Source organism: Peromyscus maniculatus, chromosome 10 (assembly GCF_049852395.1).
Source record: "Peromyscus maniculatus bairdii isolate BWxNUB_F1_BW_parent chromosome 10, HU_Pman_BW_mat_3.1, whole genome shotgun sequence".
Classification (NCBI taxonomy): Eukaryota; Metazoa; Chordata; class Mammalia; order Rodentia; family Cricetidae; genus Peromyscus; species Peromyscus maniculatus.
Genome location: NC_134861.1, coordinates 60899201 through 60917119, shown reverse-complemented (window position 1 = coordinate 60917119; position 17919 = coordinate 60899201). Strand labels below are relative to the sequence as shown.

At 46.5% G+C, this 17919-nt stretch overlaps 1 protein-coding gene across 5 annotated transcripts in view; it reads left to right on the top strand.

Annotated features, from left to right (window-relative positions):
- The window catches only part of Smim14 (small integral membrane protein 14), a 46915-nt gene extending 35649 nt beyond the window's left edge, over window positions 1-11266 (top strand). For 4 of the 5 annotated variants that reach the window (XM_076546341.1, XM_076546343.1, XM_076546342.1 and 1 more), the window contains 2 exons: window positions 5326-5468; window positions 8045-11266. In XM_076546341.1, coding sequence (XP_076402456.1) covers window positions 5326-5468; window positions 8045-8077 — 176 coding nt within the window. In that variant the 3' untranslated portion in view covers window positions 8078-11266. Of the gene's footprint in view, window positions 1-5302; window positions 5469-8044 lie in introns of all 5 variants that reach the window. The other variant, XM_076546344.1, reaches the window with a different exon arrangement.
- Window positions 11267-17919: the final 6653 nt, after the last annotated feature.

Here is a 17919-nt window from a genome sequence, read left to right as displayed (position 1 = left end):
GGTCTGTCTGAACGTGAAAAACATTGTTAGGGCTTTGTAGGATCTTTTTTTTTTTTTTTTTTGGTTTTTCAAGACAGGGTTTCTTTGTGTAACAGCTCTGGCTGTCTTGGAACTCACAGAGATCCCCACCTGCCTCTGTCTCCTAAGTGCTAGAATTAAAAGGTGGGCACCACCGCCTGGCATAGAATCTTTTTAAAGGACTACTTCTTTCTTAGGGTGTTTTGGATCAAACCCAAGTCCTTATGCATGCTAGGCAAGCGCTCCACCACTGAACCCCGTCTTAGCCCATACAGGGTCTCACTGTGGGCGGAGGCTGGCTTCAGACTCATTGCCTAGCCCAGGCTGGCCTTGAACCTTAGGGTCCTTTGCCTCCCCGCTGTGCCTGGCCTCCTCAAATCCTCTTCAGTCGTATATCTGATGACTCAGCACTGCCCCTTCCTCCCGCCCCCGCCCGCTGCTTCTGCTTTCATTATGGCCATCCACCTGCTGTTTCACCTCTGGTCGGCAGGGTCCTGCTGTGGCTCACATGCCACATTTGCTGCCTAGAACGGCACCAGGATTACTTTTCAAAGTTCGGCAAACCAGGAGTGGTGGCTCAGGCCTGCAGGCCTAGCATTGGGAGACAGGGACAGGAGAATCAGGAATTCAAAGCAGCCCTGGCTACATAGCGTATTCGAGGCCAGCCTGGGCACATGAGATCTCAAACCAAACAAGACAAGGACCAGTGAGATGGCTCAGCAGTTAGAGCTGCCTGCCTCCAAGCGTGGTGGTCTGAGTTCAGTTCCCTGGGACTCCCCCACCCCCCACCCCCAACCCACACACTGTGGAAGAAGAGAACTAATGCCCTCAGGTTGTCCTCAGACTTCAACACCTGTGCTTACACACGTGCATGCACAAAATAAGTAAGTAAAATAATGTAACGTTTAAAGCAGAGAAACCAGCCTGAATTGTGATCTTCCCTGTGTTAAACGCTTCGGTGTGGGGCTGGAGAGACGGCTTGGCAGTTAGGAGAGCTTCCTGCCCTGCAGAGGACCCGAGTCCAGTCCCCAGTTTCTGTGTCAGGCAGCTCAGAGCCTTCAGTCCAGCGCCAGGGCATCCAGTGCTCTCTCGTGACACCCACACAGACGCACGTGCACACAGAGACACACACACACACACACACACACAACTTCAAAACATTTTTAAAGCATTGCTTGTCACATACCTCTCCATGACCTCCGCAGGCAGTTCTATTAATTTTTCTTTTCTTTTTGAGGCAGAGTTTCTCTGTGTAGCCCTGGTTGTCCTGGAACTCGCTTGTGCTGTAGATCAAGCTGGCCTCTGTCTCCCAAGTGCTGGGATTAAAGGCGTGCATCACCACCATGTCCAGCTTTATATTCTTACATTTAAAAAGACAAAAAAATTGAGGGTGGTGATGGCGCATGCCTTTAATCCCAGCACTTAGGGGGCAGAAGCAGGCAGATCTGTGAGAGTTCAAGGCCAGCCTTGTATACAGAGTGAGATCCAGGACTGCCAGGGAGACCCAAGGGCACTCACACAGCGGACTCACCTCCAGCAGTCCACAAGTGCACCTGTGGTCCTGACGTTAGAGGAAATGAACTTGGAAGCTGATAGCTGACTCCCACAAATGACCTTCTTACCTCCCCAGAAGGTCCCAAGGCATATGTCCCTTGTACTTCCCCACAAATAAATATTGGTCTGGGGATATAGTTCAGTTGGTAGAGGGCTTGCCTAATTTTCTGGAAGCCATGGGTTTGATCACCAGCACTCACCAAAAAGAAAAAGAAAGAAAAAAGGTGGGGGGTGATCTATCAAGCCTTGAAAGTGAGGAACATTGCATCTATTTAGACTTTCAAGTAGAGGGATTTGCTGCCTACTCCCGCCCAGCCCTTGCTCTTCCTCCCCCACCCCCCTACCCCTACCCCCCACCCCAATCCAGTTAGTCATTAAGGGCTGTGTTTCTTTGTCCTGCCGACATTTGTATTTGACTTTGATGCTTCATTGGCTTATCCTGCTCCAGGAGTATGTCTCCCAGAAGCTACATTTTACTGAATTCCGATTGACCCTATTGCTATTTTCTGTGCCTGCCCACTCCAGTGCTCACTGCTACCCTGTGAGCTGATGGCGATGTTTACCTTCCACACATAAAGAAACCAAGGCACCAGGATCGAATAGCTGAAAGATGGTGGTCACATAGCCACGAGATGGCTTATTAGAAAGTTAATGACCTGGAGCCGAGTGGTTGCTCGGCATGCATGTCCAAGGCCCTGGGTTTGATCCCCAGCCCTGGAAGGCAGCAGCAACAATTTGATCCACCTAATTAGGAAAGCTGGGAAGCCATTCCTTCAGCTGAGAAATGCAGTGATACTTTGGAGAAGGCCAGCAGGGGCAGCAGGACAGTGCAGAGGGAATGGGATTGTTATGGGAGAGGGAGGTGGAGAGTGAATGGGAGGCTGGTTTGAGTATGAGCTGGACAGGGTGGAGGGTATGGGGTGCTGAGGAAGGGCTGAGTCTGCAATGCCCTGCCAGAGAAGGCTTGAATTATTATTATTACATCAGGTTCATTTGGAGAGGTTTAAAAAATATTAGACCACACCCGTCTGCTGCTCTTGAATCAGATGGTCTGACGCAGGGCCTCAGAATCTGTGATGTGGGTCATAGGCCTTATTGATGTCCAGCCAGGCGAGGGAAACATTGGCTCAAGAATCTGGAGTAACTAGAAAAGCTGATGTTGGAAGAAGTGGGGGTGACCTAAGTAGAACCAAATCACACCAGCAAAGGTCAGGCCAGTGCGCTCAGAGTTGGCGGATCGGCAGCGGCTGCTCCCTGGGCTGGGCCGCAGAGAGGCTCCTGTCACTAGTGTTTTTAGGATGACACTCTAGTCTTGGGCGTTAGGAAAAGGAAAATCAAGAATGTACCCTGGAGACCTGATGATAATGGATGATGGGTAGACCTCTGTGAGAAGAAACAGGACCCAACAAAGTTCAAGAAAGAGGTCTCAGCTGATAAAGGCACTTACCACCAAGGCTTATGTCCTGAGTTCAATCTCCGGGACTCACATGGTGGAAAGAAAGAACCAGATGCTGAAAGTTACCCTCTGACCTTCACATGCCTGCCCCCTACACAAATCAAAGGAGAAACTTTAATTTTGTTTTTTGAAACAGGGTTTCTCTGTGTATCCCTGGAATTCATTCTGTAGACCAGGCTGGCCTCCAACTCAGAGATTTACCTGCCTCTGCCTCCCAAGTGCTGGGATTAAAGGCATGTGCCACCATCGCCCACTTCACACCACCCCTCTGGCTAACGAAATAAAAATTTAAAACTTGACAAATTTAGAATAACAGAAGGGAACAAGAGAAGAAGGATCTGGGGGGCTGGGTGTGGTGTGCTGTTTGTCTAGCATGGGCAAGGTCCTGGGTTCGATACCCAGCATCCAGAACTCAGGAAGAGAAACAGTGCTGATAAGGTGTGCAGGTTGGTGACTCCCCACCACCCACTGAGTTAGCAGTTCCCAGAAAGTGACAAGGGTCAGAACAGAAGCTGCATTCCCATCTGCCTCCTCTCGTACCAGCAGAGTACTTAGAAGACTTTTGGTTGCTAGCACTCTGGCCTCAGTACTGGCATGGGAGTGAGCCCTGGGCCTGCGGAACCTGCTACAGTACGTCAGCCTCGTTTCTGCAGCCTGTCTGGACAGCTTTGATTTTTCCTGATGCAGAAAAGCCAAAACTAGCTGTCATGTTGATGGGCCATTTTTGCAATCTGCTGTTTTTGTCTTTAAATCTGATCTGTAATTTTAATTTATGAAAATTGAGCATTTTTAAAAGATTTTTTTTGTTTTTGTCTTTGTTTTTTGAGACTCACTATAGTCTTCGCTGCCCTGGAACTCTGTGTAGACCAGGCTGGCCTCAGACTCAAACCTGCTGTCTCCATCCCGAGTGCTGGGACTAAAGGCTGTGCCGCCACACCTGCCGTTGCCATTCTTTTTTTTTTTTTTTTTTTTTTGGATTTTCCGAGACAGGGTTTCTCTGTGTGGCTTTGCGCCTTTCCTGGAACTCACTTGGTAGACCAGGCTGGCCTCGAACTCACAGAGATCCGCCTGGCTCTGCCTCCCGAGTGCTGGGATTAAAGGCGTGCGCCACCACCGCCCGGCTCGTTGCCATTCTTTACCTTGTTTTGAGTTACTTATTGTGTGCTTTGCCTGCGTGCATGTCTGGGGGGGTCAGAAGAGGTTGTTGGAGCTCCTGGAACTGGAGTCACAGATGGTCGTGGGTGCTGGAAACTGGTCCTGGGTGCTCTGCAGGGGAAGCAAGTGCTCATAGCCCACGAGCCGTGTCTCCGCCCTCTCCACCAGGCGGTCCTTTTTTTGAAATGGGGTTTTCTGTATTCCCTGGCTGTCCTGGAACTCATTCTGTAGACCAGGCTGACCTCGAACTCAGAGATCCACCTGTCTTGCCTCCTGAGTGCTGGCATGTGCCAGCATCGCCACCCGACTTCATTAGGTATTCTTTTTTTATTTTATTTTTAAAAAATTTTATTTATTTATTTTATGTGCATTGGTGTTTTGCCATCAGTGTTGGGTCCCCTGGAACTGGAGTTTCAGACAGTTGTGAGCTGCCATGTGGGTGCTGGGAATTGAGCCCAGGTCCTCTAGAAGAGCAGTCAGTGCTCTTAACCGATGAGCCGTCTCTCCAGCCCCTTTTTTGGGTAATCTTAATCTGTCTTCTTTAGATCTCAGCAAATCTATGGATTTGTGGTTTCCTGAGTCCGTGAGCCTTCTGCAGTCAATGCACAACTGTTGGATGTGTGTAGCCCGTGGAGTGTCCCAGGGCTAAGTGTCTGTTAACACAAATGATGAACTTAATACATTTGTCTGGGCAGGTGCATAGGTGGTTAAGGGCATACACAGTGCTTACTCTTGCGGAGGACCAGGGTTCTGTTCGCAGCACCCATGTCCGAGTTCACAATCTGCCTAGCATGCTCCAGCTCTGGGGACCCAACTCCTCTGGCCTCCATGGGCACCTGTGGACACATGCTCATCTCCACACAGAGACATATATACACAAAATAAAAGATAAGTACAATTGTTAAAGAACTAAAAGACTAGTCAAAGTCTTGACTCTAATTCGGTTTGTGACTGACGTGAGTTACACCCTGTAGATCTCACCTGGAGGAAGGGAAATGGAAACACACCCGTTTGCAGCTGTACTCTGAACTGTTAGTGTTTTCTTCGTGTGGTGTTTAAACAGGAGAATCCGTTTTACCTTTGTCTCACAATGTTACCCTCGGGGCCGTTTGGCTACAGATGCTCGTCTTATCTGTCTTTAGTGCCGGGACCCTCCAGTGACAACGGCGTCAGCGTCACTGTGATCCTGATGGCCTGGATGGTGATTGCAGTGCTCCTGTTCTTACTGAGACCTCCTAATCTGAGAGGCTCCAGTCTCCCCGGAAAACCCTCCAGGCCTCACAGCGTAAGAATTACTAATCCTTCCTGGGTACTGCGGGGTGGGTTTTTTGACTGAAATATCTAAATTATCCAGAGGAAAACTTAATTCTTTTTTTTTTTTTTTTTTTTTTTGGTTTTTCGAGACAGGGTTTCTCCGTGTAGTTTTGGTGCCTATCCTGGATCTCACTCTGTAGACCAGGCTGACCTCGAACTCACAGAGATCCACCTGCCTCTGCCTCCCAAGTGCTGGGATTAAAGGCATTCGCCACCACTGCCCAAGCAGACTTAATTCTTGGACTGAATTCTTTCAGTGTAGTCATAATAAAATTTTCAGTGCCCAGTTGTCTTTTGTAGAGATAAACATTAAAAAAAAAAAAAATAGAGCTAGCTGTGGCTCAGATCTGTGACCCTGTACTTGGGAGAGTGGCCAAATTCAAGGCTAGCCTGGCCTACCTAGTGAGTTCTAGGCCACCTTGTACTACAAAGTGAGATCTCTTTCGGAGAGGTCCTGGGTATCTATAAAACGACTCGGCGTCTAGAAAGAAGTTTTCAGGCTGGGGATGTGGCTCTGTTGGTAGACTGCCTAGTGTGCACGAAGCCCTGCCTTGGCTCCTCGGGCCTCATAAACAAGCTGTGGTGACACACACCTGGAGTCCCATCCTGGGGAGGCGGAGGAGGTAGGAAGATCAGAAGTTCAAGGTCATCCTTTGCTACATAGCAAGTTAGAGCCTAGGTTGGCTTGTAGGAGACCCCTTCTCAAGAAAAAAAAAAATCAAACAAAAGAACTTTTCTTTTTTATGATGAAACCACATATTGGAACACCAAATTACTCTATTAATTTAATATTCAGCCTTCACAAGTGCAGTTCCTAATGGCTGCTTTTTGGCAGCCTTGTGTAATTAACGTTAGAATTACCAGAGGGGAGCAAGTGTGCAGTGAGACTGGGAGCACTCGGAGCCTTTGGTAGATCAGCAGACACGTGCTGGGTGGAGTCAGCTGAGAACCCAGCGGGTTCTCATCTGCAGGCCGTGAGGGTATGCCCTGTAATCCCAGCACCTGAGAGGCAGTGAGAGTCGGATCTCTGAGTTCAAGGTCAGCCTAGTCTACACAGTCCCACCCTGTCTGACTTAGGAAGGAAGGAAAGTAGAAGAGAAAGCTTTAATGGACTTCAGGGTTTTCTGGAAAGGGGATGGGCATTAAAAGCTTGCCTATGTGAACTATTTCTTCTTAGCCTTTTTTCTTACGCTGTATGTAGACCTTTACTATTTTTGTGTCAGGGAGCAATTTCTCGAATGTTTAGAGATAAAGAAATCCAAGTGCACCTGACTTAGAAGTCATTACAAATGATACACCCCCTGGACCTTATTGGTCCTAGGAACAATAGTCTCTGTGTCCTAAGCAAGGAACAGAAAAAAACAAGCTGCCGTAGAAATGCTGCTCACTCTCACAGAGCACGCCAAGGTGAGTAAACGAAGCCTTCCCCAGGGTCCTGAAAGCCCTTTCCCCATCTCTCCCACTTTTGAGATAAAGTCTTACTGTATGGCCCAGATAGCCTTGAACCCGTTTCGTAGCTCAGACTGGCCTCAGACTCAGGATCCTCCTGCCTCAGCCCGTATAGCTTGGCATAGCTTTAACCTCCTTTTAACTCAGATGCTTTCTATTGCATGTAACAAAAACCAACAGGAAGGTGACTAAATAAGTGGACTTATTGGTTCACACACCAAAACTTCAGATAGGTTCAGTGCTGAGAACGTTTAACAGCAAAGCAGAACATGCGTGTACACAACTGTAACCCCAGCACATAGGCCGCCTAACAGGTCCCCATTGTCTTGATTAACAGTGCTATTGTACATCCAGTTTCTGGGCTGAGGATGTAGCTTACCTGATAGAGTACTTGCTTGGTGTGCATGAAGCCAGCCTCTGAGATACATGAGATGGAGTGCTTCCCAATGTGCATGAAGCCAGCCTCTGAGATACATGAGATGGAGTGCTCCCCAGTGTTCATGGAGCTAATCTCCAAGATACATGAGATGGAGTGCTCCCCAGTGTGCATGGAGCTAATCTCTGAGATATGTGAGACACAGTCTAAATACATACATACACGAATACATGCATACCTACATATATACATGAGACCTGTTCTAATACACATGCACACCACACGCACGCACACGCACTGGTGCTTGCATAGATAGCCAGTCTCTTTCCTCTTACCACAGCCCTCATTGTAAGGCGGGCTCCCCTTCCAGTGGTAAGATGGTTGCCACAGGCCCCCCGAGCCACATTCCAGGAGACACTCCACAATGAGAAGTAGAAGCCTCTAGCTGAGTGGACTGCACTCAGCAGTCACATTAGTGAGGGGATGGACACTCCCCGAGGTGGCCGGGACAGTCACACCCCTGCTGCGGCTTTCCTTTATCCCACACCACATGCAAGAATGACTCACTGCCACACCACAGTACTTACCTTGTGTTCCCTGTCTAGACACAGGAAGACTACAGGTGTCATTGTGGTGTGAAGGGTTGGGGGACAGGGGTGCTGCTCCTTTTTCACTTAGTAGATGTGTTAAAAGTCACTGAAGCCATTCTTTGTTAATGCCAGGGTCAGGACCCGCCCGCTCCTCCTGTGGACTAACGTGACGTGGGAAGCAGAGTGTTGAACGCTGTGACGACCAAATGCCTGAAGATGACCAGAGTACTCTTAACTGTTTTTCCTTTTCCATCTGCAATTTGGGATGGTATTGTTTTCATGAGCTTCTAGAAATTTCACTTGCAAACTGACTTTTGCTTCCTGCGTTGCCACAGTTCTTATTTACAGTATACCTGAGTAAATGATTCTATTGGAAAGTTCAAGGACTTCGTTGGTTGGCCTAAGCTTAAACATTCCCCTCGTTGTCCCTGGAACTGTGATCATAATGTCTGTGGTGGTTTCTGGCCCAATTGAAGGAAAGTTGAGATTTCTGCATTTACGTGTTTTAAGTGATTTTAATAGATTTTCTTTTTTTTTCTTAAGGTATTTATTTGGGGTTATCTGGTATGAATGACAGAGCCACACTGTATTTACTTTACCTTGGCAGTTTTCTGTAGTTCTCGGGACCGTGAAGCTTTTAGAATAGTTTCCTTACATCCTCCAGCTGAGCTCTGTGGTACAGCTGGCTTATGTGGCTAGAATAGGAAAAGTGAACTGGTTGTTTACTGATTCTTTTTTTATTCCCAGTAAAAGTTTCTGATGTTAAGAATACTTTAAATAAACATGATTGATTACTATAACGGTTGGCTTAGAATCCGTTGTGTGTCGCTGACAGCCACTGTCCGCTAGCCTTACACACTCATGAAAGGAAGAGCTGATTCTCTCTGCCTTTGTCGGTATACTCCGGCCTGTGCTAACACGGGCTAGATGGATTGGCTTGTTTTTTTTTAAGCGAATGCCTCTCAGCAAGCTTCTCTTCCATTCCAACACTTGCCTGTTAAAATGAAACCATCTTACATCCGTGTGGGGGTTGACATTCCAATGCCTATTTACTTACTTTCATACTTTTTTTTATTTGAAAAAAATTTTCAGTCTTTTGTTGCCCTTCTGACTTAGGAAGAAAAAAAGCCTTTAATATGAGGTCTTAGTTTATTCCCAGGGAAAGGAGGAAAATGGCAAACAATGTTTTTCTCACCTCTCGGCCCGAGTCTGTTGAGTAATGGGATATGGATGTATTAGAGTGGGAAGGAGCATCAGAAATTGGGATTTCAAAATGTACTTAAAAACTAAGAGGTTGCATTGTTCTCGGTTCAAAAAGCGGTGAATACAAATGGCATTTAAACATCCATGGATGGCCTGGAATTTTTTTCTAGGAAGTAGCTGCAGATGACTTGTTGGGGCCAGAACGTATTTTGCTATCAATGTAAAGATTCCCTTCCCAGATCAGTCTAGGCTGTCACTGTACAGACCTGAGAAACTGTTTGTGTGAACTAAATAAACTTGTCCACCATTGGGCCATTGACAGGCCTCTGGCCTGGCTCTGTGACGCTGGTTGTTCCCCCAATGTGGTGGTTACACTCTGGTCCATTGCACTGTGAAGGGCATCACTTCGTCCTGTGCTGATCCTGGCTGCTGACATCCCTCCCGGCTCACTTGGCTTTGTGCTCAACCCTTGAAGTAACGTAACCACCTTTTAGGTACTTATCCTTATAGAAGGGTGACTTAACCCAGGTAAGTTAAATCCTGAACAAATGAACACCACAGGGTGAGTGAAGGGTTTCTCTCTTGCTGTGGGTAACCGGAAGTCTTCCCCCTTCATAGCTGGTAGCCAGTTTAACACAAAAGTCAGATATGGCAGCAGTCCTGAGGCCAGACTGTAGACTGTGTAGTGAATTTCAGGTCAGATTGGGCTGCATAGGAACATCGTGCCTCATAAGGAAAAATGGGGTGAGGGACTTAGAAACAAAATTGGAATGGCATCAGATGGAGGCACATCTCTGTAGCATTTCTTTTCCTGTCTCTCCCTTTAACTCTGAAGACCTGCACACATGCTCCAATGGTCTATTCTAACCACTTGAAGCGAGACCCAATGGAGAGTTGTGTTCACTTGGTTGGCCTCACAGGTAGTGTAGACTTCACCTTGGTTAAAACAGAAATGGACAGAATGTGGCTACAGACCACCTAGTGTTAGAGACCTGGAATGTGCACTCTTGTTCTGGATGTTCGTTCCGATCACATGCACTTGCTGTGTCTAAACAGCTCGGCCTTTTCCTTCGTCAGCCTCTGTTAAGTTAGCACCACAGCCTCGGTTTGTTAGCCCCTCCGAGACATTACTTTCCAACCTAGAAAAGGCTCAGTTACATGCTCACCAGAAGGATGACCACAATTGAATAGAAAACACCAATCCAGACATTTCAGTGCCTGTTAACAGTTGAGTTTCTTTGAGAAGTACTTGGTCCTGGGTTTTTATTTTTTATTCTTTGTTATTTTGTTTGCTTTGGAAATTTTTCTATACTCCTAAAATGGTGGTATCCTGCATAAAATATTATTATTAACCTCACTAATAATTTATATTATTCTCTTCTTGCAGCTTCTACATGCTTTAATTGAGCTTATTCTTATACCATTATTTGGCTTGCAAACACTCACTTGGTCTGAAAGCTCACATTTCCACCCCTCTTGGCTGTTCATGCTGTCTAGAATTCATTTGAGAGTCTTTTCATACGATTATACAGATCTAGTAGTTTCATTTTTCCATTTTCCACATGGGATAGGTTAACATTTGGGACTTTTTATTGTAAAAGATTTGACCATGTATCTGAACACTATTCCATGGTTAATAAGTCATGTTTTACAATGTGCAGAAGTTCTCCGGAGTATCCATTGAGTATCGCTGTCCCATGGTTCCATTAGGTGTCTGTGATAGTATTTATAAACTTACTAATATCTTAGATTTTTAAAGGAATTGTGGGAGTCTGTCACTTTAAGTGAAAGTTTGTCTCAGTGATTTTGTGCTAAAGTTTGACCAGCTTGATTTAAAACACAAGACAGCAACTTGAAGAAGGAAAAATGATTTAAATTCTGTTGTTGCAATAGAAAATAGGGACAGTCTTATATATTTCAATGAAGAATCCTGAGTATTCGTTACATGTCCAATGATTATTTGGTAAAAGCAAAAGTGGTCATGTGATGTACTAAATGTAATTTGCTGTTTCAAATGTTTAAATCATGCCAAACAAATCAGTCTGTGCCATCTAGCATTTATTGTTAATCTTTTACTGAGTACTTGGATTGGGGTAAAGGGCTTGTACTATGCACTTTTTATTAATGAATAAATAGAAAATGTTAATAATGCTTTGTTTTCTGTTTGGCTTTTGTGGGAAGAGATACCTCTTCTACTTAGTAAAGTGTTAACATCCTGGATTAACATTTCTAGGCTCAGTTTTTCAACTCAAGATACTCCTAAGAAATAAGAAAAATATTTACATAATAGCTCAGGAAGAAGGCCAGTTGTTAGAGCCTTCATGTATGAAGCTCTGGGTTTTATCGCCCACACTTCAGAAACCAGACATGGGGGCACACATCTGTAATCCCAGCTCTTGGGAGGGAGAGGCAGGGGAATCAGGAATCTAAGGTCACCCTAGGCCATAGCAAGTTTGAAGCCAGCCTTGGATGCAGGAGACCTTGTCAGAAATTTTAAAAGTATGGGGTCAGTATTCAGAAGAAAAAGTTCTGAGAACATTTAAGAAGTTATATTCCATTTCTTAATATGCAGTAGTGGTTATCTGAGCAGACATTTGTACCCAGAGCAGGACCTGTAACTGAAATCACACAGAAATCAAAGTTTGCTTTTGCTCTGACTGGAAGGAGTCCAGACACAAGGGGTCATGATAGCGTAAGGCATGGGCAAATAAATACCTTTTGTTTCCAGAGTCACCGGGTCCTGTTCCATCCAGACAGAGGGAGCTGAACTGCTTAGTGGAACCATTATAGGAGCTTGGTGTTGGGCAAGTCCTGGGGGTTGGTTTCTTCTGACAGAGGGTAAGACACCAAGATTTGGCTGGGTGTCTAAGTCTAACTGCATCTCATCATCAGAGAAGGTGATGGTGGCTTTCAGTTTATGCAAAAGGTCTTGTCTCAATCAGTTCTCTGTTGTTAAATGCCTTTTAAAGCTACCCCCAGCAACTGGGACCTACTTATATTTTTAAATTTTTCTAACTGAACTTTTTTTCTAATATCTGGGGCTAGCTGGGTGACAGGAAATCTATTTATTCATTCCTTGAGACAGGGTGTCTCTGTGTAGCCCTGGCTGTCCCAGAACTCTCTTTGTAGACCAGGCTGGCCTAGAACTCACAGAGACTGCCTGCCTCTGTCTCCTAAGTGCTGGGGTTAAAGGCATGTGACATCATTGCCTTTTGTAGCTGTATTTAGTCCTTTAAAAAGACCTAGCATGGAGGAATGCCCAAATTGCTCTACGATTCGGGCGCCAGTTTCTGTGCATTATGTTTTTGAGACAGATCTTGGTATGTAGCCTGTGCTAGCCTCACACCCTCTATCCTGCCTCAGCCTCTCTCGTGCCGAGGTTGTAAGTGCCACGCTCAGCTAAATAATCTTTTTTTTTTTTTTTTTTTTTTTTTTTTTTTTTTTTTTTGGTTTTTCGAGACAGGGTTTCTCTGTGTAGCTTTGCGCCTTTCCTGGAGCTCACTTGGTAGCCCAGGCTGGCCTCGAACTCACAGAGATCCGCCTGGCTCTGCCTCCCGAGTGCTGGGATTAAAGGCGTGCGCCACCAACGCCCGGCTTAAATAATCTTAAATGTTACTGAAAATATCAAAACGTGATGGCATACACTAAAAGACCTAGCTACTGGGAGTGCTGAGCAGAGGCTTGCTTGAGCAAGAACCCCATTTTTTTTTTAAGATTTCTTTATACATGTATACATTTCTTCATGTATGCAGTGTTCTGTCTGCACGTATCCCTGCAGGCCAGAAGAGGGCACAAGATCTCATTACAGATGGTTGTGAACCACCATCTGGTTGCTGGGGATTGAACTCAGGAAGAGCAGTCAGTGCTCTTAACCTTGGAGCCATCTCTCCAGCCCACAAGAACCCCATTTAAAGAACAAAGCAGATGATGGAGCTTAGTGGTAGAATATTTAGTTAGCAGCAAAAAAGCCATCCCAGTAACACACACACACACACACACACACAAAAAAAAAAAAACTGTTTTGTGGGGCTGAGGAGATGGCTGGGGTGCTGAAGTGTTTTCCTTGTGAACATGGGGACCTGAGTTTGGATCAACACTCAGTTAAAAACTGGGCGTGGTGGTAAATACCTGCAGTCCCGGTACCAGGGAGACAGACAGGAGGGTCCTTGGGGCTTCCTGGCTAGCTGCACTGGCTGAGTCAGTGAGCTGTAGAACCAAGGAGGTACTGCCAAGATCTAAGATGAAGAGTGATCAACTTCTGGCCTCCACATGCATGCACATTTACAACCTGCATGTGTGCCTGTATATGCACATGCATGTTCACACACACACACACACACACACACACACACACACACACACACATCAAAAACAAAGTATTTGACTTCTTGGAGACAATAGTTCAATCTAAAGTTTCTCACGTATGGGGCTGGGAATGTGGCTCAGCCAGTAGAGTGCTTGCTTAGCATGCACAAAGCCCTGGGTTTCCTCTCCAGCTCTGCACAAAACTAGACGTGGTGGTCTTGTTAGTAAACTGCAAAAGCTCTGGATTTGGTGGCCTGGGTTTCGGCACCAAATGTTAGTAAGCTGATGGCTGAAACTGCGAGGAGACAGTTCAGCCCTAGAGGGCGAGGTATCCCGGACACCTCAGAGCTACTTAGGACAAGAGCTCTGCCCTGAAGGTGTCCCGGACACCTGGAGCTGTTTAGCACAGCTCTGATGGCTGAGACTGTAAAGAAACAGCCCAACCTTGGAAAGGAAGGTTTTCTGACTTCTCAGGAGAGTCAGGCCTGGAACTGCTTCAGCAAGGAAGGGTGTCCTGACTCTTTGGGAAAGTCAGGATATACCTGGTATGATGGTGTGATGGGGAATGGTTTCCCCGCAGGACACAACAGTCTTGCTCCTCTCCTGGAGAGCCACAATCTTTGGCTCAGTGTTACCAGCTCTTTCTCGCTCAGTCTACTATGGGACGTCCCAGCAAAGTTCTTCTGTTCAGCTCCCCCTTGCTCAGTCCACTATGGGACGTCCCAGCAAGGTTCTTCTGTTCAGCTGTCAATGAAGGTCTTCACCCAATACTCTTTTGAGAAAGAGGTTTATTTGGGGAGGAGGAGTCCAGGAGAGTAGCTGCCTCTACCAGGGTGGAGAGAACAGCTCACAACTGACCGGGCAGGGTGGTTTATATAGGATGTCTAGGGGGCGGAGTCAATTGTGATTGGTTAGTTTATTTTCAGCCCAGGGACTGGCCATTTTGTGAGCAAGGGGCAGAGATGGCCCTGATTTCAAACTGTGTTTCTTTCACTGGCCTTTCTTGGCTTTTTGACACTACTTTTAAGGCCAGGGCACATTTCTTTCACTGACTCTGATTCTAGGGGCCTAGAGTGATATTTTGGTACTAGTCTCAGAGTCAGGGCATATTTCCTGGGTTCTGGGTTTGGGGATAAAGTGTTCACTTCTCTGGCTCAGGTCCCAAACACAGGCTGTGTTTCTTTCCCTGGTCCTGAGCCCTAGGGCCAGGATTCTGCTGTCCTGCTCTGTGATTGGTTGATTTCACAAGTCAGTTGGACAGGGGCAGAGATGGCCCTGATCCGAGCTTAACTGTGTTTCTCTCATTGGCCTTACCTGAGCCATCCTTCCCTAATTCTGGTCTCCAGGGTCAGGGTGGGTTTCTCTAGCCAGCCCCTTTTCCCTACAGGTCTGGGTCTTTAGTTCCAGCACTCACAGATGAAGACAGGAAAATCAGACAATCAAGGTCGGACTCAGCTCCATAGCTGGGGTTACGTCACCAGTAGCCTACAGCCCTTGTCCACCAAAGTATCCCACTGTGTCCCTTCTGGGCTACCGTACTAGTGATACAGGGGATTGTTGCAGAAGGGCAGGCCCAAGGGATGAAACTCTTCATAGGACTCACCTTGAGAGGCTCCAGACCCTAGGGCCTCTGTGGCTGTACATTTTTCACAACCCAGAGAGCAACAGTAGCTAGATTCAGGGCTTGTTCACCAGTTCCCACTGGGAGAAATTCGCCACCCCCACCCCCACCCCAGAAGAGACAGCACCACCTTAGGTCAGCGCCTGGTGTGTGGTATCATAACTACTGGGTTGCTCCTGGGTCCATCTTGTGCTGCAGAAGTCAATGTGCCAACATTTGTGGGATCCTCATGGTTTGAAAGACCAGAAGAGAAGAAATTTTTAAATAGATTTTATTATCTTTCAGCTAAATTGAACACTTGATCCTTCCATCTCCATGTTCTGAGTGCTGGAGTTATGGGTGTGTTTTAAGCACACCCAAGTGTTACAGGTGTGTTTCAGCACACCCAAGTAGTACGTGGTAATACAATCCAAAGTGTAAAATATCCATGAGCCCTACTGATGTAATTGAGTCATGGAATAAAAGAGAGCAAAGTGCTAAAAAATGTTTTGTTCTAGAGCAGAGAAACCAAAGCTAAAACCATCCCTTTTTGCCCATCAGTATTTGTATTCATGGGCTGGGAATTAGCTGGTACCTAATTCCATGATAGTAGAGTTACTTTTAACACAGCAATCCGTGCATTGTTCCTGATGCCAAGAAGCAGTGCATTTTATATTGTGAAATTGCTGTTGTGAGAGGGATAAAATCAAATGACTTCAGGAATGCCTCCCAGCTGGAGTCTGTCCCATTCGTGTGAAAGGCCAGGAAGATAAAAACTGCTCATGATTGTGCTTCCTGCAGCCCCAGTACTCAGGAGGCCGAGGCAGAGAGACCACGTTTAAAGCTGGCTTGTGCCCCGAAGCAAGACATCGACTGTCTCTAAGAAAACCAAACCCTATTTTAGTAACTGATAGTAAGGATGACATTTTGCAAAGAGGAGGTTTAAACTGTTAGTAGTATGAATTTTCATTTCTTCACATGACTAAACTTTGTGGTGGTCAAGAAAAATTATTGTTTGAGGCTCTGAGTTTAATTCCCAGCAATGCATTCACACAATTACTTCTAGCTACAAGGTAAAGACATTACAAAAGTTAACAAAGAAGGTGAGATCATTTCAGGAACCAGTAATCACTTAAGAAGGGATTTTCGAGCTGATACCTGAGACCTGAGCCATGCCGTGGTCTGGGAAGGCAGCAAGGGCAAAGTCTCCGATTGAAATAGCATTGCCCTTCTCGGGGCATGAGAGAATAAGATCAAAGGACTGGACCAAGGGATACAGACTTCGGAGTCGCTCTGAGCAGTCAGGAAAGCGATTGGCTGTGGAGACCATGGAATCGTTGATAGACCCGTTCTGGTTGCTGAGTAGATGTGCCGTGTGACTCAGGCAAGGCCCACAGATTGGGGGTGCTGCTCCGCAGTAGAGCATGTATATGTGAAGCTTAGCCTCAACTCCTCCCCAACTCCACACACCCCAAAAGAAGGAAAGGAAGGGAGAACAGGAGGCAGCCCACACGAATGAACCATCCGGCAAACGGGTTAGGATGGCCTCTAATGTGGGTACTCAGGAGTACTGCCCATAGGTCAGCAATGGTGAGGGGATGGATGAAGGGAAAGATAGAAAGTAAGAATGGCATCTCATCTTGGAGCCTGAGCGCCTGATTGAGGGATGACAGAAACAGATGGGAAAGGCTTGTGGAAATGAAGAGTGAGAGGAAGCGAGCTGCCAAGAAATGTTTCTTCTTCTGAGTCCCATTGGCTTGATGGAATAAAGACCGGGTGAGTGGTTGGCTGGAAGTGGTGGTGCATGCCGTAATCCCAGCACTTGGAGGAGGGGGATTGAGAGGTAGAGGCCAGCCTGGGGTGGGGAGACACATAAGACTGACCCCAGTAATTTAAAACAGACTTAAATTCACACAGCAGTCCAAGAGTGTCAGTGATGTCCAGCTCAGACGCCTGCTTCACATATTCATAGCCCAGACTCTTACGTTGGTGCTCTGTCGTTTCCTAGAGTATAGCTCCTTAAAGGGTGGGTTGTAGCCTTATAGGGGGATTGCTTTAGCTGATGGGGGCGGGGGGGGGGGGGGGGGGGGGGGTGTTTGAGAAAAATGTCAACAGTAAAAGGTTCTCAAATGTGCCAAGTGAATTGGGGGTGGTTTTGGCAACACTCATGTTGCATTGTGTGACGTGGTGCCTTGGTTCTGCACACACAACATGGGCACCTTGCACTGTGCATGTGACGCTGTTTTATGTTATGAAGGGCAGTGATTTTACTGTACATAGGTCTTCTGCTCTTAGAGAAATGTAACAGTTTATGAAAAATATTTTAGTGCTTCCTCCTGTCATTCCTGTGTTGATTTAAGTATCAACTTTGTACATCTTTGATTGTATTCTATTAGGATGTTTGGTTTTAAAAATTGTTGTCGCCCTCCCCCCCCCCCCCACTTAGCACCACAAGGCCTGAGGTCTATGTGGAGGCATCATTTTGTTTTCTCTTCTGTAGGATTGGGTTTGTAAAAGTTTTGAAGAGTAAAGACTTTTGGTTTGGTTTGGTTTGGTCTGGGTTTTGGTTTTGCAAGTCAGGGTCTCTCTCTCTTTGTAACCTGGCTGTCCTGGAACTCTCTGTAGATCAGGCTGGCCTCGAACTCACAGAGATTCTCTGCCTCTGCCTCCCGGAGTGCTGGGATTAAAGGTGTGCGCCACCATCGCCCGGCTGAATAAGTAAGGCCTTCTTCTTCTTTTTTTTTTTTTTTTTTGAGACAGAGTTTCTCTGTGTAGCTTTGTGCCTTTCCTGGAATTCACTTTGTAGGCCAGGCTGGCCTCGAGCTCACAGACATCTGCCTGCCTCTGCCTCTCAAGTGCTGGGATTAAAGGCATGCGCCACCACCACCCGGCTTAAATA